Genomic DNA, 24,494 nt, shown 5'->3' with positions numbered 1-24,494 from the left:
CATGTTCCCTAGGAGGCAGAGACTGTTTTAGGACCGCAACACTCTTACGATGTCTATGTTCTACCATGTTCTGAGTCACATTTGACTCAGGCAGTGGTCAGCAAGTGCTGTTGGTCTGCTTAGTACTTACAACTCTTGACAGTTTTACTTATGGATTCCACCAGCTTCTTCAGAGCCTTCTGGTCCATGTCAAGTATGACTCCAACACAGTGCAGGACTTCCCAGGCGGCCCAGCTCTGAGCCTGAGCATGCTGGGTTGCCACTGATTCTAGAGCTCCTGAGTCCCTACCTGGCACAGAATGTTCTCAAGCAGCCTCCCAGCAACCAGAGAAGGTTCTCAACCACTGAAAAAACACACAATCGTTGCTACCACCTAGAACAAATGGAACAATTTCACTCGTCATTATAATCTGAAAAATATAGCAATTCCAACACTTAATTTCCTTTTTCCAACACTTAATTTCTTCTTGGGGTTAAACTCTTTTCCACTGTCTCTCACGGCTGCTATGAGCTAGAATGAACTCAACAGCAATGAGTTTGGTGTTTCTAAAATGACTGGCAAAGTTAAGCAAGAAACCGTGAGTACTGGTGGGGCTGGAGGAAGTAGCGCATGTTATTAACTCGCCTGTGATCACTTTGGAATAGCTCGCAGGGAAACAGTATGGCTTTACTGGACGATTGTCCATATGCAATCTGAGGAACAAGGTGTTTTCCAGAGTGTCTCACTGACTCACATTCTCCTCCAGTCTAATAGCTGGTTGCTTCTCACTGCCGAGTCGATTCTCAACCCAAAGGACAACGTACAACTGTCCCGTGTGGGTTTCCCACAAGGCTTCATGGGAGCAGAGAGCCTCGTCTTTTTCCAGAGGGTGACAGGTGAATGGAACTGTTGACCTTGCAATTGGCAGCTCAACTATCACCAGGAGTCCTTGGTAGCTCCAACTTAGATACAATGATTATCACATACAGGATCAGTAGGCAAGCCTTCGCGCTCATGTATATAGGGAAACTCTCCCACAAATAACTGGCTAAATGTCACTTTGAGCTTTTTCATGAAAACAATTTTGAGAAACTTTCTTTTGGGTACAAATGTCTTCCAAATTAGTTACTCAAGAAGATCAGAGATGATCTTTTCTTAGGAAATAGAAGATATATGAAGTTCTGCATAAAAACTTAAGCACCCTACTAAGACACGTGCTAAAGAACTATGCTATTTTACTGCCAAAACTTGCACCACGACTTGGGTACTACTCAACACTTCGCAGTAGTGTACCACCTTTGTAATTTTAATCATGACCCCAAAGAGAGTTGATGTAAGAACAAAGCTATTTTTAGGTAAAATAGCTATTTATTCAGCCTCTTGTCATGCATGCCAAAATGTCTTGTGCATATACCATTATAGTTGCCACGACCTCTAGAACAGGCACAAATGTACATCAGATTATATTTCATGTTACCTGATTATATAAAAATGCAAAGTGAAAATGACTTATCAACTCCTTTTAACATTACTAGTAAACAATTCAGCAAGATATGAGGCACAAACTTTTAGTAAAATATGACACAAGAGGAGCAGTAATGTAGCTGTTTAACTTGTCATCATGTTACTAATATACAAAGACAACAAACTTTTAAAACATTGTATTTACTAAGATTCTGGGACTAGCTTTATGTAACAAGATATAGCACACCAGGCTTGCCACTCAACTTGGATACGGTAAAAATCTCAGCTTCAATATGAAGCTGTTAAAAAAAGACAACAGGAAAAAAAAATCAAAACCTGGTTTTTACATGCTTAATTTCTCAGCAAGTATGCCATTAAACACAGAAATAAATGTTCAGGTAGCAGGAGTAAGGAGTTACAAAAGCTGAACATTGCAGCCTAAACAAAATCCATATAAAAATAAAGTAACTGTCACTGGTTTCATAACTGGTGAAAATTGAACAGTATAAAACATGCATTTCAGAATCTTTAAACTATCAAGTTCAAAAAGTACCAGTGTTTATTTGAAATGATTATTATCCCAAGCCAAAGTGTAGTCAAAATTAATTCAAATGACATTAACACATTCTAATGCTAAAAAATATTCAGTCTTATTAAAGTGGAGGTAAATTCCAGAGCTTTGGGGCTCTCTCATGCTGCAAAGGGCTCTTTCTCTGGCTCCCTCAAAGTAGCACAGACAGACTCCAAGGAGGTCACCAAGCTCAGTAAAGAGCAAGGCTGCTTGGAGCCAGCTCTGCCCTCCCCAGGAAGCATGGCTGAGGCATCCGCAAAAATAGGATGCGTGAGGATCAAAGGCACGCTGTTCCACTCGCTAGAGATAGCAAACCACCCTCTCCCTCCCGAAAAGCTCCTTCCCCAGGTAAATAAAAGTATATAGGGGGGGTGGGGGTGGGGAATAAAATACATCTATCTACAGAGTAAGGATTTTGAAATTTCAATGTAATCCTCACTGTAAAACGCTAATATCTAGAGTCAGCTGGATATTTCTGAACACGTCTTAGAGATGTATCCAGGTTCAAATTCCGTTGCCTTAAATAACATATTTCTAGTAAAAAATACTCAGTTTATCCCCCAAACTCCTTAACCACTAGTATCACTGCAGAGTACTACCTCCCAGCGCTGGTGAGGACGGGAAGAGGAAACAGAAGATGTTCAAGCAGCAGGCAACAATTAGGGCCCTTTCACACAGCAGCGTCTGAGTGGCTATTACAATTCCAGGAATAATTTTAAAAACAAGAAAACGCATGCATTTTGTGAGCAGGTCATGTTTCTCACAGGTGAAATGTCCTTCGGCATTGCACTTCTTTGGAAGGGAGCCGGTTTTTGTGACATGCATCACGGCGAGTCAGGACTCGAGCTAGCCGCCTTCTTTTTCTTTTTCTTATTGTGTTTCTTATGCTTCTTTTTCTTCTTCGTTTTTTCCTGTAAAGACAAGTTACATGAAGACAAAATTACATGAAAATATGCAAACTACAGCTATTAAACATGAAAGTTATTTCAAGCAATTCACACAGAAAACAAGCACTCAGAGACAAGGTGAAAGATCATGTCCTAGAACATATCTCAGCAACCGCTGTCAGATGAGCCCTGAGAGAAAGAGCTTCCTGGCTTTCACAAAGGAAACACTCCCCAATCATTAGCACATACATTTAGTTGCTAGCAAAACTGCCTGTAGAAAACAAATTCTATTGGACTATGTTACCAATCCCTCTATTTCATGTTACGTGTTATAAATAAATTGCTGCGACTACAGAAAAGTGTTGGCATTACAGGAAAACAAATGTTTTCGTCCACATTTCCCAGGGCATTCCAGAAATGACATCCCTGCAAACTTATGGGGGTGGTGTTTTCTCACCAGACACAAACGCCTCGGCACCGCAGCCCGCCTCTGCACCGAGTGCTCCCGACCGGTCACCCTGACACCCACTTTCCTCAAGCGGTGCTTCTCATTCAGGACACCACCCACTTCCTCGCCCTTGCTTTCTTCTCCCTTGACTGCTTTTGAATTTTGGTAGTAATAGAGCCTGGCTTTAAAAACTATCAAAAGAATCATCTTTATCAACAAGTCATTGATGCTGTCACATTGATGTTGCCTCATTTTTATTGCATCTAGGGCTTAGAGTGGCATTTTCTGTTATTACCAGATTTTGGGCTGATCTTGAAATAACTAATATCAAAGATTGTAGGGATCACTCACCATGTTTTAATCTCCGATTTCATGTTATACTTTAAGAAAAGCAAACAGAAACTTGAGCTTACGGTTCCAACAGTAAGGGAGATGGAGTTTGTTACCAGTGTATTTTGTCTTTTCCCAGGTGTTTAAGTCCCATTTATAAATTGAAGCCCACATTTCCCCTAGTATTTGATTTAAATAAAAATTCAATCATACACCCATTCATCTCTTATTAAAAACAGCTATACTGTTATCATATAAAAACATAAGTGATACTTGCTGTTACTTTTTCTCGTTCTTCAACGATTTTCTTCTTTTTTGCTCGTCCCTAGAAAGTTTTAAAGTTTTGTGCAGGATCAGAAAATGGATATGTAATTTATATTTACGGTACTTCCACTCCCCCAACCCTTCATCCTATTATCTTACATCTTTAAAATCGATAAAAACCACTTTAACAACCAAGTAGCATTATAAATTAGTTGTTACACATCAACCTTATATCTAAATAAGGTTTCAATGAAAACACTTAAGGGAAATGAAATTAAGAATGTATGTCCCTACAGGGATTCTCTTCACAGCCCTCCCTAGCATCTAACTATAGTGGTGTGGCGCAGTGGATAGGAACATCAGGCCTAAAACAAGCCAGACCGAGACCCGAATCCGTTTTCTGCTATGAATTAGCCTAATTTCATCAGATGTAAAAGAGACAAAAGTCACAGTCAAGTGGGAAGTGCCTGACATACAGGAGGTATTTCTCTCTGCAAGTCCAACAAGTGGAAGCTATACACAGTCAACATAGACACCAACTGATCATGTCTTTTTAGGTAGCATTATCACCTTATTAATATTTCATTAAAATATTTGTGTGATTTATTGAAGTTAAATAAAATTTAAAGTTGCTCAAAAACCCATGTATATTTGATGCTAAATCCAAATGGAACACTTTTTATCATTTTACCTGTTATCATGTAGCAAATTAAGCAACTTTACGAATGGGGTAGCTCACTACAGGCCAGCACCACCAGCTTGGACCCGCCAGCTGCAACAATGACAGCTTTCAATCCCACCAAGATTTAGTCCTGGAAGCCCAGATTTAAGCTCTCTCCTGCCCTAGGGTAGACTCAAAGGATTGCTTTGAGTCAGAACTGACTAGATGGTCGTGGGACTGCTTTGTTGGGGGGAGAGAAATGCATAAAATATAACAATGTAAGAAAGCAGAGACTCCAGTTTAGACCACGTAAGTGTTGGAGACCATTAGCATCCCCCCAAAGGGGTGGCAACTGCCTCTAGGAGAGCACTTAGGAAATGACTGCCTTCTGCTGTCAACACATGAGAGGGGTGCTGGGAACAGTGTGTCGACGACAGCTGGTCACAGTCATGCAATGTCCAAGACAGTGCTGCACATTCAAGTACGGTTCCACAGACTGCATGACCTCTGAAAAGAACAGCCTGCCAGACAGTCATGGAGACAACGCACTGATAATAGACACTAAATTTAATATAGTAACTATGAACACAAGTATTCTGTGTGGGGCTATGCGACACACGGAAGGTACAAATACCGTGCAAATAGAAGACAGGCAGCTTTCCTCTGCAGCATTCACCTTACCAGAAATGTCACTGATGGCAATGCACTGTGCTACCTGAGGAGCCACAGTCTCCTTTGTGTTAGAGCTGTCATTTTATTTTCTCTAAGATGAGGCGTTCGACTCCCATAGCGTTCTGGTCTCGGAGACCCACAGGGAAGCTCCACCCTGTCCCTCAGGGTTGGTGTAAGGCAGAATCAAGTCAATAGGAGTGAGCTTGGTTTTTTGGAGGGGCAGTAACCACATCAGAGCATTTACAAGCTCAAATACAATTTAACAGAATTAAAAATTACTACTTTTAAAAAAATGTGCTCTTTATGTGTTGATAGAAGAGGGTTATTTTAAAAATGTGCATACAAACCCAAGCTCACACCCATCAAATCAATTCTCACTCACTGAGCCTATAGGACAGAATTGAACTGTTCCTCAGGACTTCTGAGACTAAATCCTTATGAGAGCAGACAGCTTCATCTTTCTCTGAAGCAGTGAGTGGGTTTGAACTGCTGACCTTGCAGTTAGCAGCTAAAAATGGCCCTTCAGTGGCATTGTAAAACATCGCTATAAAAAAGGAGCAATTGGTCGGAGACAATGGAGGGCCGCGCTTGCAGAATGCAAGGAAGCCAGGAAGGAGACCAAAAAACCCCCAAATTCATTGCCACCCAGGTGATGCCAACTTGTAGTGATCCTATAGGACAGGGTAGAATTGCCCTTGTGGCGTTCAGAGACTTCAACTCTTTATGGGAGCAGAAAATCCTGTGGTTTCAAACTGTTGACCTTGGAGGTTAGCAACCCAATGGGCAGCCACTAAAAACATCAGGGTTCAGAAAGGAGAGGGCCATGGTCAACAACAGACAAGACTGGACTGGGTGAGGTGGGAGAAAAGGAGCAGAACAGACGAGGAGGATCCTGTAGATGAAATCAGGAAAACTAGTTTTGGTGGCAACTTGCCACTACCCAAAGGAACCCAGGGCAAGGACTTCAGTTGTAATTTTTTTAAGATTACCTGATTAGGGGAAGAACATGTTCACTAAAACAGCTGCGATTTTAAAAAGCAATGCTTTTCATGCAACTGTGCAAATTTTAGCCTCCATTTATAGGACTCCAGGTATTCCTTAAGACATATCACAATTTAGCATCAGATTTAATTCTTGTAATAGAATATAGACAAGTTCTAACTTTACAGATCAAGAAACCAAAGCTGAGGGAGAAGTACTTTAAAGGTAGCTTTACTGGCCTGATATTAGTTAATATAAACTCTAGTTAGTACAATGGTGCATAATATCTAGGACAGGTGTTAAAACTGAAAAGGACCATGGAGATTACTTATTGATACGCCTCACTTTTTAAACAGGAAAATTGAGACCCTGCCTATATTTCACCACCACCTCATCAGCTTTCTATCCCCCAAATATTGTTCAAAACAAAAATAAAATATGTAGAAATATGGCTAATCATCTAAATAACAGTTATGGAATTATCTCCTGGAAAAATACCATACAACTTCTGAAATACACTTCTTTTTCATACTGCATCATGCTAGAAAAGTGAATAAATCAGAGTTTAAAGTGGAGAGATTGCATTTGCTCACATTCTTACCTCCTCAATATAATCTGATTCTGACAAGGATTCTGATGATAACGGCTTATCCTCAGGACAGAGTTTTCTTTTCTTGCCAAATCCTTTCACATCCTATAAAAAATAGACATTACTGCGCCACTCAGAACGATACACGTCTACCTAACCCAGTATTTTGTCTCTTAAACAGTTCTTTCAATTATGATAAAAATAGCCAAGTTCATTTTAGAAACATCTTAAATTATGATTTACCAAGATTTTTAGCCCTTCATAAATATATGCCCATTTAGATGGAACATAATTTTCTTATATGTGATAGGATTTTCAAGTGTTGTAAGACGATGCATAGGTGGAATTAGATTTGTGTTTGTACGAATTCTTTTGTTTCTAACTGGGGTTGGGTAAAGAACAGGCTTAATACTGCCTGAAAGAAAATTCAATAGGAAAATTTGTACAATTATCGATTAAGGGCTTCTACACAGTAATTTCTTTGATGTGTTCAAGAGTAAGTATCTTTCTGTGTTGGATTACTAATGTCTTAACTTTATTTTTGCAAAGACCTTTATGATTTTGGTTAAAAATATCTAAAATCCACCTTAAGAAATTTCGAGAACTTCTTGCTCTGTAGATTCACAAATTTTACAAAAATACTTTCTGTCTTGAACCTCCCATTTTCATCTAACAGTGTGTCAAGAGCAGTTCCATGGCAATCTCCTCATTATCCTTCCTGGGTCTGGACATTAGTCTCTATTTATAAACCTATCTTTTGGAAGACAAATTTATGGGTCCTCTGCCATTAGAGAGGGTGAAATAGAGTTAAGGGCACTAGAGTGCAAAATCTTTATTCAATATTAATGTCTAAACCAAAGACACAAATAGCCTTCACCCAAGTGACTTTCTCACTTTCCCAACCACCCTCTAATAAGTAATGGACTTTTGATATAAAAATTTTGAAGGGATTTCATACATTTAATCGTTGACTTATCTAGAATTTACTTGACTGTTCTATATTTTACAAACGACTATTCATTCTATCCCAGAAATGCATCATTATCATATTCTGAATTTCACAAATACTCAAATTGATACCTGGACTGCATCCTGTTCCACTGTTTTGTCTGTTGTATCAGTTCCACAGTGTTTTAATTAAAGCATTTTGGTAATGGATTTAAAGTTATAACCAGGAACATGTTACAACTCTCCATTTATTAAAGCTTTTTCTTTCCCTGCGTGGGTTTAGTTTTAGGAGCGGTTGAATAGAACACTAGTTTTTCCCTAAGTGCTGCTACTTCTCTATTTCTGATGTGTTTTTGGTGGTTATTTGGGCTATTTTCTTCTACTGATTTGATCATTGGGCATTATCTTTACACAAGGTGGGGGTTCAAGCCCACCCACCAGCTGCTGCACAGGAGAAAGATGTGGGTGCGTGCCTGCTTTCACAAAGAGATAGTCTTGAAAAGCCTGTATAAGGTCACTATGAGCTGGAATCAATTTGATGGCAGTAAATTTGGTTTGAAAAGTTAATGATGCATATGTTTTAGTACATTACTGGTCACTTAAAATGATTTTTGTTTTATCACTTTCATCTCGTTTTCCAGATATCAAGTCATATAATTTTTGTAATCATTTTTACATATTAAATTTTATTCTTTTATCCAGATGCATTTCCTAGTACTTTCAGAAGACTAAAAATAATGTGGCTACTAAGATAGGCTGGATGAAATATCTAGAGGAGGAAACTAACGGGACCGACAGTTCCAGGGGGACATGGGAAAGGGGGAGGTGGGGGGAAAGGTAGTGGTGTTAACAAACCCAAGGACAAGGGAACAACAAGTGATCCAAATCAGTGGTGAGGAGGGTGTGGGAGGCCTGGTAGGGCGTGATCAAAGGTAATGTAATCAAGAGGAATTACTGAAACCCAAATGAAGACTGAGCATGATAGTGGGACAACAAGAAAGTTAAAGGAAAGAGAGGAAAGAGGTGGGAGGCAAAAGGCATTTATAGAGGTCTAGATAAAGACATGTACATATGCAAATATATTTATATATGAGGATGGGGAAATTGATCTATGTGCATATACTTATAGGTTTAGTACTAAGGTAGCAGAAGAACACTGAGCCTCTACTCAAGTACTCCCTCAATGCAAGAATACTTTCTTCTATTAAATTGGCATTCTATGATGCTCACCTTCCCGACACAACCACTGAAGACAAAGCTAATAAGCAAATGTGGTGAAGAAAGTTGATGGTGTCCGGCTATCAAAACATAGTATCTGGGATCTTAAAGGCTTGAAGGAAAACAAGCGGCCATCCAGCTCAGAAGCAACAAAGCCCACATGGAAGAAGCACACCAACCTATGTGTTCACGAGGTGCCGAAGGGATCAGTTATCAGGCATCAAAGAACAAAAAAATCATCTCACTGTGTGCTCACCTCCATGATATGATCGCTGAACACAAAGTGGGTGAATAAGTAAATGTGGTGAAGAAAGCTGATGGTGCCCGGCTATCAAAAAGATATAGCGTCTGGGGTCTTAAAGGCTTGAAGGTAAACAAGTGGCCATCTAGCTCAGAAGCAACAAAGCCCACATGAAAGAAGCACTCCAGCCTGTGTGATCACAAGGTGTCAAGGGATCAGGTATAAGGCATCATCAGAACAAAAAATCTTACCATAGTGAATGAGGGGGGGAGTGCGGAGTGGAGTCCCAAAGCCCATTTTAGGCCACTGGACATTTCCTTACAGAATGAAGGGTCTTGGGGAGGAGAAGAGCCAGTCAGGGTGCGATGTAGCAACAATGAAAAATAAAACTTTCCTCTAGTTCCTAAATGCTTCCTCCTCCCCCATTATCATAATCCCAATTCTACCTTGCAAGTCTGGCTAGACCGGAGGATGTACATTGCTACAGACAGGAATTGGAAACGCAGGGAATGCAGGGCAGATGATCCCTTCAGGACCAGTGGTGTGAGTGGCAATACTGGGAGGGTGGGCTGGAAAGGGGGAACCGATTACAAGGATTTACATGTGATATGACTCAAAATGAAAACTTTATGTAAGTCAGGTATGTGGAAAAAATTTATAAACAGATGAGATAAGAACAGATCAATTCAGCAACAAGAAAAAAGTTGGCAAACACTGTGAAGAGGTAGTTTGTAGAAAAGGTCATATGAATGGCTAGCAAAGAAATGAAAAGACTCAACCACCTACACTCATGAAAACAGCCAAAGTAAGTCTCCAATTGTTGACAAGCATGGGAATGAGGGTGCTGGCACATATGACCAGGAGTGAAAACTGGTCCTATGTGCTGTGGAAAGCAGAATACCATGCCCACAGAATGCAGATCCTAGAGGCTAGCAATCATAATTTCAGATATATCTTAGGAAAGAAAACATCACTATTTTTGGGAAGAAGGAGAAACAGACAAGAAATGTTCCCTGTACCATTTTATTACTGAAAACTGGGAATAATTTAGATGTGCACAAAATGGATAAATTTTGTGGTGCATTAATAAAATGGAGTACCCCTTCAAAGCAAGAACACTTTGTTCTAACAAACTGTCATTCCCTGATGCTCACCTTCCTGACCTGATCGCTGAAGTAAAAATGTGTGCATAAGCAATTGTGGTGAAGAAAGCTGATGGTGCCCACCTACTAAAAGACATCACATCTGTGGTCTTTAAAGGTTTAAAGTTAAACAAGTGGTCATCTAGCAGAGAAGCAACAGTCCACATGGAAGAAGCACACCAATCCATGTGATCATGAGGTGTTGATGGGATCAAGTATCAGTCATCAGAAGACCAAAAACAAATATATTGATGCAAATGATGGGAGTCGGAGAGAAGACTCAAAGCCTATTATCTGTAGACAACTGGACACTCCCTCTCAGAAGGGTCACATGGAAGGAAGGAGGCAGCCAGGGTGCAGCATAGCACTGATGAACACACAACATTCCTCTAATTATTTAATGACCTCCCCACCCCCAGCTACCATGACCCCAGTTCTACTTCACAAATCCGGCTAGAACGGAACATGTACAGTGGTACAGATAAGAGCTCTTAACGCATGGAATCCAGGACAGATAAAGTACTCAGGAACAGTAATGGGAGTAGCAATACCATGAGGACCGAGGGAAGTGGGCGAGGGAGCAATGGGGAACCGTCTACAATGACTGATGTATAACCCACCTCCCAGGGAGAGGTACAACAGAAACGTGGATGAAGGGAGTGAGTGGACAGTGTAAGATATGAAGAAAATAATAATTTATAATTTCCCAGGGATCCATGGGGGTGGGACGGTTGTGGAGGAAGGAAAAAAGAGGAGTTACTATCAAGGACTCAGCAGAAAGAAAATAGTTGTAAGAACTCCCACTAAAATGATTTATTAATAAAATATTTAAAGATTAAAAATAAATGGGAGTACCAAAAGCCAAAGAAATGAACTTGATAGTATCAACAAGAGCAAATGTCAACAGCAGTGCTGAGTCAAAGAGCAAGATTCAAAAGGAAACAACTTATTTTGAAACAACTTATTTAAAACACAAAATGTTGTGTTAACATGTAAAAATAAGTTGATTACATGTTTTACCTTTTCTTTCTCAGTTGCATCCTTTGACTTCTTTTTCTTTTTAAAGCTGTCCTAAACAAACAAATATATTCATCAATCTTACATATAAAGCATACAGCTTTACAGAATAAGAACATAAACCAAACCAATTTGCTCTATGGCTGAAAAGTGTTCAGAAATATCAGCATTCTATTTGAAAAATACAAGAAAATGTACACTATGTGTAATAGTTACCCTTAAGAAAACAAAGCTGCTTAATATATCTGGCTGTAAATCAAAACTGTTTGAACCTAAAATGATTTTAAAACCTTCATACTTATTTTAGAATAGAATTTTATGGCAATTGTCCATCCTTGCCTGTAATGGTCACATGCACCGACGCTCTAATTCACAGGAGCTCTCAGATACCCACTGATCTGATTTCCCTATTCTCCTCATCAGGGGAGGTAGCAAGCCTTATTTTTCATTCTTTAGTTCCTGCTATTAATCCCCTAAGTCCCATCTCCTTATCGATAAAATGGGGTAATAAATACTTAGTTTATAAGGCTGCTAAGAGGGTTAAATGAGTTAACATGTTAAGGGCTTAGAACAGTACCTAACAAATAGCATGAACTCAACAAATACTAGCTATCAGTTACAGGATACTAGTTCTACTATAAAAGTAAACTGAAGCCAACACTGACTAAATGCTTTCTAGACATCAGGGCCTTGGTGGCATAATGGTTATGAGTTGGGCGGTGACCCATAAGCTCAGCAGTTTGAAACCATCACCTGATCGATGGGAGAGAGACGGGGCTTCCTACTTCCATAAATTAGTAATGGAAACCCACAGGGGCAGTTCTACCATGTCCCATAGGGTCAGTGAGTTTATTTTGCTTGTTTTCTAGACATTGGGCATTGGCTACTCCAGAATCTCACCAGATACCTGCTATAAAACTGAGGCAGAATTTCTGTTGCTTTGGTCTCCTAGGAGAGTGTCCAAGTAATTCCAGGGACCAGCCAAAAGGCAAACGTAGGACATGTTCAAAATTGATGACTGAATCTGAATTCTTAGAGAAGAGGCCCGTCAATTCAGATTTTCAATGAGAATAGCATGTGTCCCTGTGAGGAACACCTGTCTATGACAATTCTAAATAGCATAAAACAAACTGTATGGTACAACAGAGAGAGCACTGGAACAGATATTTGAAGACATAGATTCAACTTCCCATTCTAATATGAGGTGTATAAACTTGAGCAAGATCTGTTTTCTTTCAGCTGTTACTTCTTCCTAAAAACCATTTGCCTGTTCATCATAGTTGCCATGAAACGGAGATCACACATGTGACTCATCTTGGGAGAAAGTATGAGTCCAACATATATTAAGGAAACAAAACAATGAGGTACACACACAGACACATACACACACGACAACAAACCTCATTTCTAATTGGGAGCAATTTAAACAAAGTTAAAATAAATGAGGGAATACCCGCCCCCAAACCAGACAGCAGCTCCACTGGGTGGAGCTTTTGTAGTACCCATCTCTGGGGTCAGTGAGCATCAAGCAACTTGCTCTGAGTTAGTGCACCCAGTGGCAGAGTCTGGGAAGGTTCTCCCTGGTCACAGGGAATTTTTTCGTAAAAGTAGTTTCACTTGAACTTGTTTTTTGTGATGGCTGATTTACTCGAACAGTGTGTAGCTGTGACCTTTTTTCCTGCTCGGGAAAAGTGCCGCAGAAATAAAGACAATGCTTCAGGAAAAACTCATGTGTCCGAGTGGGTTTTCTCATTTCAAAAAAAAGGTGAAATGTGAATTGATCTGGATGTCCATCAATTTCCTGAACGGATGGAAATGTCATCAAAATTCATGCATTTTAGTTCGACGACCCAACTACAGAATGTTAAAGAGATGGGGGAGTTATCTGGACTATCTTGGAGCTCGACTCACGAATTTAATGGAAGATTTGGGAAGGAGAAGGGAGCTGTGAAATTTGCGCTCCAGGTTCACACTGACCAGGAAAAAGAGCACCGAGTGGAGACATGCTGCCGTACTTTGAAAGAACAGCTCCAAAGTGACCCAGACTTTTTTTTCCCAAGGTCATTTCTGGTGACAAGACATGGTGCTATTCTTACTGAAAGCAAGTATCAAGCAAGCCAGTGGAAGACGCCATCGTCACCTCACCCAAACAAACCTCATTAAGTGAAATCAAAGATCAAGATGACGCCCATTTGCTTTCTTGATGTGAGGGGCATAGTGCATTTGGAGTTCATTCCACCAGATCGGACTGTGAATCAAGCTGTCTGTCTATTCAGAGGTTCTGACAAGATTGCTAACAGTGTGAGTCAAACGGAGGACTAGCCTTGCCGCCAGGACAACGCAACTGCTCACACAGACATCACACAGCGTGCCTCTTTTGCTCCACACCTGACTACTTGCCTTGCTCTACGCGACTTTGCCTTGCTCCAATGAAGAGAGACATGAAAGGTCAGCAATTTGATGACGCAGAAGGGGCGAAGGATAAAACGAGGGAGGTACTTACTGTCAGCCATCCAAACAGATGTGTTTGAAAACATTTCCAAGAATGAATTAGCAGATTTGACAAATGTTATTCAGGGTAATGGAGAGTGCTTTGAAGGTGCTAAAGTTGTTTTTGTAAAAAAATTTAAATACATAGGTTTGGTGGGAAATTTCTGGGGTTTTTTTTTGGGGGGTACCCCTTCATATCAATGTCTTTGCTATTCAAAATTATGCAAATTTTAATACTTTTACCTTACTGTCTGAATCAGTTTCTGATACGGAGCTTTCCGAAGATTTATGTGAACGATTCTTCTTTTTCTTTCTCCTTTTCCCTTGTTTTTTATCCTATATAAAACAGTTTTAGAAACACTTGCTTTCTGTTTCAAATATGCAATTTATGTATTTTACTAATATCAAACCTTTACTGATGAGCGAAACGACTTAGTTTTCGGTATTAGAATTAAAAATTATTTTGTTTTCGAAAACATATTTAAAATCTAGCTATCAATTATTCATGTCAATCTCAGTTATGGTTAATCAAAACCTAGGAATAAACATTTCTACCATATTTCACAATAGGCTTCATCTTGACATTAAAGAGATCACAGATATTATTTCTGATTCATTACAGTAACTCTTACCTCATCTTCAGACTCTGAAGAACTGCTGGAAGAATCAGAGCTTGATGAAGAAGAAGATGAATACTTGACCAAGCACAAAACAATTAAAGCTTGTGAGATGCAGGAATTTTTTTCTGTCAAATCTCTCAAATATATAGCACAGTCAATTGGGTTTCTGAGACACAGATGCCCACATTCATGAGACCTAAGTATTAAAATATAAAAACACCATATCCCTGAAATAACCCCACAAGCCTAACCTCTGAGGCAAATGGTGGCCCTTCTCTAGTAACAGGAGTTACTAGGTTACAAAGAGGCAAACACCGTTCTTTCACGTCAGTGAAAATGAAACACAGAACAAAACCATTCATTCATTATACAGCAAGACTTGCTTGCTCCTTGACTCATCTAAAGTCATTACCTTTAGCATAAAGGTTAAGTAAATCATTCTTACATTTTTTGCATCGGCATTTGCACATAACATTTAGAAAAATGGAAAATTTTTGCTCACCCTACCAGATTTCTTCTTTTCTTTTTTCTTTCTCTAAACAGAAACATATATATGTCTAAGTGGGTGTCGATTTTTAAATATGTGTACTAGTAATTATACAGTGTTATAAAAATCCAACTATGAGATTAAAATGGTTATAAACTAAAAATGGTTATTACCTGTCTTTTTTTGGATGAGCTCTCATTTCCACTCAATAGCTTCTCCCTGTGTTTTTCTAGTTCTTTCTTCCAGTTCTGCAAATAGGGTGTAAAGGCCAGAGGTTATCTATTTCCTATGGTAACAATAAATAAAACACCTAATCTACAGAGAGCCACTTCTTCCTCTTTTAATCCTCAAATAATTCTCGTCCACCTTTTTTATAAGACTCCAGTTACCAATGCTCTCAAATATTCTGCACTTCCCCAAACCAAACCCCGACAATCACAGCTGTCAAAATCCCTCTCCACAGAATCAACGGGAAATGCCTCTACTTAAAGTCAAAAGATACACAGATGCCAAAATCTTTGGCCCTATCACACCGAAGGTATCTTTGTCATCTCTCTTCAAAGGTTAAGTGGCAGACTTCTCATTTTAGAAGAGAAGTAGGTATTATCATGAAACCTGTTCACTATATCAATAGAGAGGGTTAGATCCTCAGATTACAAGAGTTTCATCTGTGTTGTGGTTGAAACATTCCATTAATGTTTGTAATCAAAACAAGTAAACATCACCATGGGAATCTCAGGTAGGATGGATGGAGAAGAATCTAACCGATCCCAGGTTCCTCACCTTGGCTAATCATTGAAATTACCTGGTAAAACTACAGATCCGTGGGCTTCTCTCCCTAGACTGGAGATTCCAATTCTTAGGTTACAACTAGAGCTCAGGGACCTGCAGTTTGACCAGCTCTCCAGGTGATTCTAATGCTCAGCCTAGTTTGGGAACATATGGCTTAAAAAATCTAAACGGCTCAGGATAAAATAGTGCCTATTCTTCAAAGAAAGCAAACATCTACAAACAAACCTGTATTTCAACAAAGCAAAAGCACTTCTAAAACACAAAGCCCACTGAAGCTCTGTGAGCTCCACATATCTGGTACAGCAGGATGCTGACTTCAGGCTCTGGTTCAGTGTGTTCAAATTAAGTCACTAGCAGTAAATCACGACACTACGGAAATTCATGTACAAACATTAAGTTGGAGAACAGTACATTAATCCTTATTATAAAGTACTGTCCTTTTCCTAAAGAAAATGGAGAGACTGGCTGCTCCTTTGGCATGCTCGCTGAGTTAGAAGTGCTAGAGGGAAGGAAAGAGGACGTTAATAGAGGTGTAACGAGGGCACCTGTGCTATGAAAGCATGAGCCAAAGAAGGTAGGAGGGTTGTTTACTTCCAAATGACCAGGCAGTCGCTGACTAGACATATAGAATGGAAGGTAAGACTGCAGCTGCCGTCGAAAGCATGAGTTTGCTGATGTAATGGTAAAGGAAAGACTCAAGAATGTCTGACTAAGCAAAAAAGCCCACATGGAAGAAGCACACCGGCCAGTGCGATCACGAGGTGCCAAGGTACCAGGTATAAGGCATCATGCAAAAAAAAAAAAAAGAAAAAGATATAAGTGTGTGTATGTATGTGTATATGTGTGTATATGTATATATGTATATATATACCATATTAAATGAAGGGGGAAGTGCAGAGTGGAGACCCAAGGCCCAAGTGTCGGCCAATGGAGATCCCCTCATAGAGGGGTTTAGGAGAGGAGATGGGTTAATTAGGGTGCGAGGTAGTACCGATGAAGAACACAGCTTTCCCCCAGATCCTGGATGCTTCCTCCCCCCAACTACCATGATCCGAATTCTACCTTGCAGGGCTGGATAGGACAGAGGCTGTACACTGGTACATATGAGGGCTGGAGGTACAGGGAATCCAGGGTGGATGATACCTTCAGGACCAAGGGTGTGAGGGGCGATGCTGGGAGAGTGGGTTGGAAAGGGGGAACTGATTACAAGGATCCACATGTGACCTCCTCCCTGGGAGAGGGACAGCAGAGAAGGGGGGAAGGGAGACTCCGGATAGGGCAAGATATGACAAAATAACGATGTATAAATTACCAAGGGCTCATGAGGGAGGGGGGAAAAGGGAGGGAGGGGAAAAAAAAAAAGAGGACCTGATGCAAGGGGCTTAAGTGGAGAGCGAATGCCTTGAGAATGATTGGGGCAGGGAATGTATGGATGTGCTTTATACAATTGATGTATGTATATGTATGGATTGTTATAAGAGTTGTATGAGTCCCTAATAAAATGTAAAAAAAGAAAAGAGGAGAAAAAAATGATTAGGGCAACGACTGTACAGATGTGCTTTATACAATTGATGTATGTATATGTATGAACTGTGATAAGAATTGTATGCGCCCCAATAAATTGTTAAAAAAAAAAGAATGTCTGACTAGCCACTTTTAAAACACTGTATATACTCAAGTATAAGCCAACTTGACTATCAGCCGAGGCACCTAATTTTACCACAAACACTGCATTAAAAATGTGCTGAAAAACTCAGCTTACACATAAGTATATCCGGTATGTCCTTTTGAAATCAATGCTCTAAGACACTTATCTAAAGACGATAGGCGTGTTCCATGTGGATCACCCACAAGTGCCTAAAATAGGAGAAAATTAAGATGAAAGACAAACTCTAGTTCTCATACTCTGAGTCCAGGTAACCTTTCCCTTCCCATCTGCTGAAATCGGTGTGCCAGTGTTTTTATTTTGTTTCCACAAATTCAAGTCCCCACAGGCCTAACGCATTAGACATATACAGGAGGGAATTTTAGACAGAGGGGATGAGAAAAGAGAAAGGAATCAGAGTGAGCAGGATAGGAAAAAAAAAAATCTAGTCCCACCAAATAAGAGGCAAGGTGCCTGCAGAAACCATTTACCGCAACAGAGCTAAGACTGGCCCGTTGGCTTTAAGCTAGCACACTCACAGCACTTTTCCTCTTGTCAATCCTGCTAGGAAAAATGTAAAACTGGCTGTTATAAGAGCTGTAATTATTGCCCCCAATAAAACGATATTTAAAAAAGGAAAACAAAGCTGGAAGAATAGTGCCTTTGTGACACTGGTCCCGGAAGGCAGCCTTTGTGTGTCTGTTTTTAGTAGAAAAATATAAAACGCTCAGGTCCACCACAAGAAAAAACATGTCAAATGGATCTCTCCTCTAACATGATCGCATATGGCACTCACAGAATCAATGATGTCGCAAGAGCGAAAGGTTCTCGATAGATTCGAAAGTCACTACTCAGACACTCCTGACTCTTTCCCTTAACTCCCATTCACACGTAATATTGACATTAAAGCAAAAGGGAAAGAGGAACGAATTGTTAGGCTTGGCAAGCAGATCACTTATTGTTCAAAGAGTCATGCCTAAACTCTGAGCTTAACAAATGATTTCATGTTTCTTTTTCAATATACTATTTACAAACCTCATTCATTTTTTCTTCAAATTCAGCCAGTGCCTTGGAGCCCTTCTTTTTCTTTTCTAGTTGTTCTTTCACTTCTTCCCTTAAAAACAGAAATGCACAAGAATGCTTTTCATGGGATTCAGATTAGAGACGAATGCTGCCCAACGATTCTCAACACAAACATGGATGCCATCAAGGCCAGTGTTTGGTGTGCCACTCCAAACCAGGACCAACATGACAGCACCTACAGCAGCAACACAGGTAAACCTTACACCAATTAGAAGAGTACAATTTCATGAAAACGTTTATCTTACTATCCTAATAAACTTCCATTTCAGAGTTGATAGATCATAGTTCTTGGTTCCCTTCCATTAGATAGCACTAATTACTTCTCTTCCAAATATGGATTATAAAACATCTAACACCTGAGCACGATCTATTTAACACTGTTTTAAACAGATTTTTCATACAATCCTCACAAGTCTGTGAGAAAAGGCATTATTACAAATGGGACTAATTCTTATTAGTCCCATTTACAGCTAAAGAAGCTGGGACTAGGAGGGGGAAAAAAAAGAAACTGGGACTTAGTGGAGAACTATATTACAAAGCCATCTATTATTTATAAAACATGGAATAATCACTCCAATGTTCCCTCCCACGACACCCCCAAACAAGATAAAAGGAATTTTTAAAAGTATATATATTTTACAACAGGGAGAACTATTGAAAAGCCGAAGGACATAACTAAAAACAGGGTCAAACTTTATCCTGAACACCTGGTTCCATTTCAATCAAGAGTGCGATTATTCAAACTCACCATTGTAAATAGTTTAATTTACAAGGTTAATGTACTTTTAGGAGCTAGGGGAGAAGGTGGTATTCAAGAACCTCTTGGCAGTGCTTTAGCCCTATTGGATGATGGATTTTCAGATGTTTACAGTCATGAGTGTGTTTCATGTCCTCAAAAGAAAAGCACCTGACAAATACCACTTTAAAATTTACTCAGGCTTCTGAGGAATTGCTGGGCAACCAACACAAGTTGTACAAATATAATCTTAAAATGTCTTAAGAAGCATAGAAATAAGTACAATGTTTTACAAATACCACGTAGGCCTTGGTCGATTCAGATAATCTTGTATCGTTGGTCCTGATGATTGGACTGGGCCCCTTGATCTGGCCATTGCTATTGGGTTCATATAGGCCTGAGAAAAGAACAAAAATTAATTCCATTAAACTATTAAAAATGCAAAACCGTATTTACGTATCAAGCAGTTTCAGATGGAAAAACAAAGGGGAATTTTTACCTTGTACGATAAGGTCACTATGTATCAGAAGCAGTCAGAGGGCAGTGAATGTGGTCTCTGGGGTGATTACTCTCCAGGAGTGTCAGTGATGCAGTGGTTAAGCAAGTCACTGCCAACCGACAGGCCGGCAATTTAAACCTACCAGCTGTTGCATGCGAGAGAGATGCCAGTCAGCTAATGAAAAGGTTTAGAGCCTCAGAAACCCTAGGGGGCAGTTAAACTCTGCCTGCTAGGGTCACTAAAGCAGCCCCGGACAAGCACTGGACTCCTAACTGCCAAGTCAGTGGTTCAAATCCACCAGCTGCACCACAGAAGAAAGATGAGGCTGTATGCTCTTGTAAAGAGCTACAAGCCTTGGAAACGCCTGAGTCAGAATCAACTTGATGGGATTAGGCTTGGTTTTTGTTTTTTAAAATTAAGTTTTACATGTATAGGATATAATTTCACAATTTCATAGAAAATGTGCTTTAGCAGGGACTTAATGATCACAGCATAGATATTTTTCACTCATGCAAGGCTTTATAATGCTTTCTTCTTAAAAGCCTATAATACCCTGTGTGACTGATAGCACTATGCTCTCTCACAAATGAAGAAACTAAGTTCCAAAGAAGTTAAAAAAAATAATAGAACACTAATTTTATTCCTTATTCTATTACACTGTTGTTTGTCCCAGAAAACATCCTTATCATATCAATGACAATTTTATTCACAAATTGTTAATTGTCAGACACCAAAAATAAACTACTCTGTATACGGCATTTACCATAGCAGAAAAGCACTATTTATTAAACTTTAGACTGTTTTCAAAAGTGTATAGAGGCAAAATAAAGCAAAAGGTTTCTATGAGAATGCAGTAAAGAGATGAGGCTGGTTCATTAAAATTCATCTGCTTCAGATAGGTAATCTGGTTCTAACTGTCTTAATTTCTTGATACTCAAGAGTTTTTTCTAAATAAACAAAATATAGATAAAAAATCTTCTAATTTTTATATCTAAAGAAGTTTGGTTGAAATGACTTATTAAGGTTAACCTTAAAGTCTTAAATATATAACATTCTAAGTAGAAGGAAAATAATTCAATATTTCAATACCCTTATTAATAAAATCTATAAAACAGATGATTAGATCATGGACTGAATCTTTTTTTCTCAAGAATAAGTGTTGTACATATTAGCATGAAGCAGGGAATCAATAGAAAGGTCTGAAGAGCCAGTCCCAATCCCAATTACGTGGAAAGCCCACCCCCACCCCAAATTTACTTCAGAGGACAGCACTGAAGCTACAGCTCAGAGAAAGGGACATGTCTGATCAGAGCACATGGGCACAAATGAAGGGAGAGGAAGAGTGCAGCACATCCTGGCCCACCAGGCCTGGAGGACCATATCCCTGACTCAGAGCAGTCAATGCACAGAGAAGACCACATGGCAATATCCTTCACTGACCCATAGCCCCATGGGGGAAAACACTGGAGACAGTGTGAGAATTGCACCCGATCTGAGCCCATCACACAGAGGCCAAACACTAAGGTCATGCAACAGAACAGCAAGGAGAGCAGAGGGAAATACCAAAAGTAGACTATGGGTCCAGTGTGGCATCCCATCAGATTTGACCCCAAAACACGCCTAAAGGTCAACAGACCTTGAACTATTTACAGGCTTTTGTCTTTTTTGTCATTGTTGTGTTTTCTTTTGTGCTTTGTTTTGCTGTCTTGTTTTTTTGTGTATATTATTTTCTCTGCAGGTCTATCTGCAGATAAGATGGCGGGATAAACAAGCTGGTGGAGAAAACAACTGGACCAATGGTTCCAGGGGAACAGGGAAGGTGGGGGAAAGGAAGTGGGTGTTAACAAACTCAGGGACAAAGGAAAAGTGATCCAAAATCTATGGCGAGGAGGACCTAGGAAGCTTGGTATGGCTTGCTAAAAGGGCAATGTAACCAAGAGGAATTACTGAAACCCAAATGAAGGCTGAGCATTATAGTGGGACAAGAGGAAAGTAAAAGGAAATAGAGGAAAGAAGTAGGAGGCAAAGGGCATTTATAGAGGTCTAAATACAGGCATGTACATATGTAAATGTATTTATATATGATGGGGAAATAGATCTATGTTCATATATTTATAGGTTTAGTATTAAGGTAGCAGATGGACATTGGGCCTCTACTCAAGTACTTCCTCAAAGCAAGAACACTGTTCTATTAAACTGGCATTCCATGATGCTCACCTTCCCGACACGATTGCTGAAGACAAAGCATAAGCAAATGTAGTGAAGAAAGCTGGTATCAAAAGATATAGCATCTGGGGTCTTAAAGACTTGAAGGTAAACAAGACTCTTTCACAGGGGTCGCCCGATTCATAACAGTAGCCAAATTATAGTTATTAAGTAGCAACAAAAATAATTTTATGGTTGGAGGGGGGGGTCACCATAACGAGGAACTATATTAAAGGGTCATGACATTAGAATGGTTGAGAACCACTGTCTAGCGGCCCAACTGTAGTTACAATAGGACGACTGGCAAAATCTCAAAGATAGCTTAGCTCTAGAGTCTAAAGTCTAGACCTAAGTAAAACAGTCAAACAGTATATGGATGTGCTTTATACAATTGATGTATGTATATGTATGGATTGTGATAAGAGTTGTATGAGTCCCTAATAAAATGTAAAAAAAGAAAAGAGGAAAAAAAATGATTAGGGCAAAGACTGTACAGATGTGCTTTATACAACTGATGTATGTATATGTATGAACCGTGATAAGAGTTGTATGAGCCCCTAATAAATTGTTAAAAAAAAAAAAAAAGATTCTCACAATAGGTGGTGAAAGGTCAACGGAAGTGCTGGTTCTTCCTGTCTGTTGTTGGCCTGAGAGCCTGTTGTCGAAATGGGCAAGTTCATGAAACCCGGGAAGGTGGTGCTGGTCCTGGCGGGGCGTTAATCGGGACGCAAAGCCATCATCGTGAAGAACATCGACAGGGCACCTCGGACCGCCCCTACAGCCACGCCCTGGTGGCTGGAATCGACCGATATCCCCGCAGTGACAGCCGCCATGGGCAAGAAGAAAATTGCCAAGAGGTCGAAGATCAAGTCTTTTGTGAAGGTGTATAACTATAATCACCTCATGCCCACGAGGTACTCCGTAGACATCCCCTTGGACAAAACTATCGTCAACAAGGATGTCTTCAGAGACCCTGCTCTTAAAAACAAGGCCCGTCAGGAGGCCAAGGTCAAATTTGAGGAGAGGTACAAGACAGGCAAAAACAAGTGGTTCTTCCAGAAGCTGAGATTTTTGGTCTTGAGTCAAAATCACTAAAAACACCCCCAAAATAAAAAAAATAAAATAAAGAGATTCTCACAATATATCAGTAAAAAACTGCTGGAGTCCAAGCCTTACCCCACCAAGAATAGATTAGACTGGATAACAATTCACTCTTGCACATTAAATAAAGGCAAAAGTGCATATCAGACCAGATTAATTTAAATGTTGATTTGCTGAACATTCTGGGACTGGTCCAGCAACCCCTGAAACTACGGAGCTTTTAATATAGTATGTTATCTGGCCTAAAACCTGCTCTTTCAACCCTAGTAAAACCTTTGACTATGTTGGAAAGTAGCCTGAGCTGGCCAACTTAGCTCCTGGGCTTTCTCAGACTTGAAAACTTTAAACAAGCTCACAGCAGTTAAGTTGACCTTAAAATTAAATTGCAACCTCCTTATCTGGTACCTGAAGTCACTGCACAAGACCAGGGAATTTGAAAAAGGATTACCGTTTAAGTTAAAGGATTTTCTTCTTATTTTTTTTTCTCTCTTTTTCTTTAGTGAGTGAGTGAGAGTGTGAATGAGTGAGTGAGAGAGAGACTCGAGGATTTTCTTATGGTGACACTTCACCTGCAAAAACTATCATATACATTAATGGAGGGACTTGCAATTATCTAATTGATGCTACATTCTCTGCAATTAGCCCCACATATTTATAAAACCCCCTGTATTGGAATACCAAAACTTCAAAAGTTATACTGGTTACTGTCTGATAAAAGCAAGGACACCCTTCCCTCAAACTGAGTTTCCCAGAAACGGGCTAGTTCTGCGAACAACTGTACCCTCTAAAAGCACAGATCGCCCATTTCATTGTTTCTAAAACCAGAACAGACTGACCTTGTACAACGAGCAAACAGTCATGTATGCCCTACTAAGCAAAACCGCACCTTATGTCAACTCTCCAGAAGCTTCAACGGGAGGGGGGGGGGTTTATAAAAAAACCCCTCAAGCGCTCCCGTGGAGGCTTCTACAGCTTTACTTTACTGTGGGCTGTTGAACCTGTCTGCGTGTCCCCAATAAAGCCTGCTTTTTAAATCAGTCCTCAGCGAGTATGGGCCGTGTCTTCTCGTTTCATGTCTCAGTTTACCTAACAGTTACAAATCAAACACATAATTCATTCAACACCTGTTCTTAATGCTCAAGGCTCTATTACAGCTATAAATCCATTTCAGCTTTGACCTAATGCTGTTAGTGTGTTGAACCAAAACCCTTAGGAAGAGATCACTGAAGAGATGGGTGCTATAGCAAAGTGTAGTGAAGAAACTAGATAGTGCCCAGCTATGGGAAAGAATTGCGACTGGGGTCTTAAAGGTTTGTTTTCAAACAGGCAGCCATCTAAGTGAGACATTAAGCCCACATGGAAGAAGCACACCAGCCTGTAAGATCCAAAGATTTAAATAATATGATCTAAATCTAAAGGAGGG

At 39.8% G+C, this 24,494-nt stretch overlaps 1 protein-coding gene and 1 pseudogene across 1 annotated transcript in view; one reads left to right on the top strand and one right to left on the bottom strand.

The window, feature by feature from the left end:
• Positions 1-1,314: 1,314 nt before the first annotated feature.
• FAM133B (family with sequence similarity 133 member B) overlaps positions 1,315-24,494 on the bottom strand; it is a 36,038-nt gene continuing 12,858 nt past the window's right edge. Inside the window, exons 2-10 of the mRNA XM_075558417.1 lie at positions 19,566-19,663; positions 18,483-18,561; positions 15,184-15,258; positions 15,026-15,058; positions 14,536-14,598; positions 11,417-14,239; positions 6,860-6,952; positions 3,964-4,005; positions 1,315-2,926 (exon numbers count right to left, since the gene is read on the bottom strand). Of these exons, the coding sequence (XP_075414532.1) occupies positions 14,123-14,239; positions 14,536-14,598; positions 15,026-15,058; positions 15,184-15,258; positions 18,483-18,561; positions 19,566-19,663 (465 nt within the window). The 3' untranslated portion in view covers positions 1,315-2,926; positions 3,964-4,005; positions 6,860-6,952; positions 11,417-14,122. The remainder of the gene's footprint in view (positions 2,927-3,963; positions 4,006-6,859; positions 6,953-11,416; positions 14,240-14,535; positions 14,599-15,025; positions 15,059-15,183; positions 15,259-18,482; positions 18,562-19,565; positions 19,664-24,494) is intronic.
• LOC142457001 (large ribosomal subunit protein eL27-like) lies at positions 22,637-23,065 on the top strand (annotated as a pseudogene).

The sequence above is a fragment of the Tenrec ecaudatus genome, chromosome 9 (assembly GCF_050624435.1).
Source record: "Tenrec ecaudatus isolate mTenEca1 chromosome 9, mTenEca1.hap1, whole genome shotgun sequence".
Taxonomy (NCBI): Eukaryota; Metazoa; Chordata; class Mammalia; order Afrosoricida; family Tenrecidae; genus Tenrec; species Tenrec ecaudatus.
The sequence above is the reverse complement of the archived record's forward strand: the minus strand, read 5'-3'. Positions and strand labels throughout refer to the sequence as shown.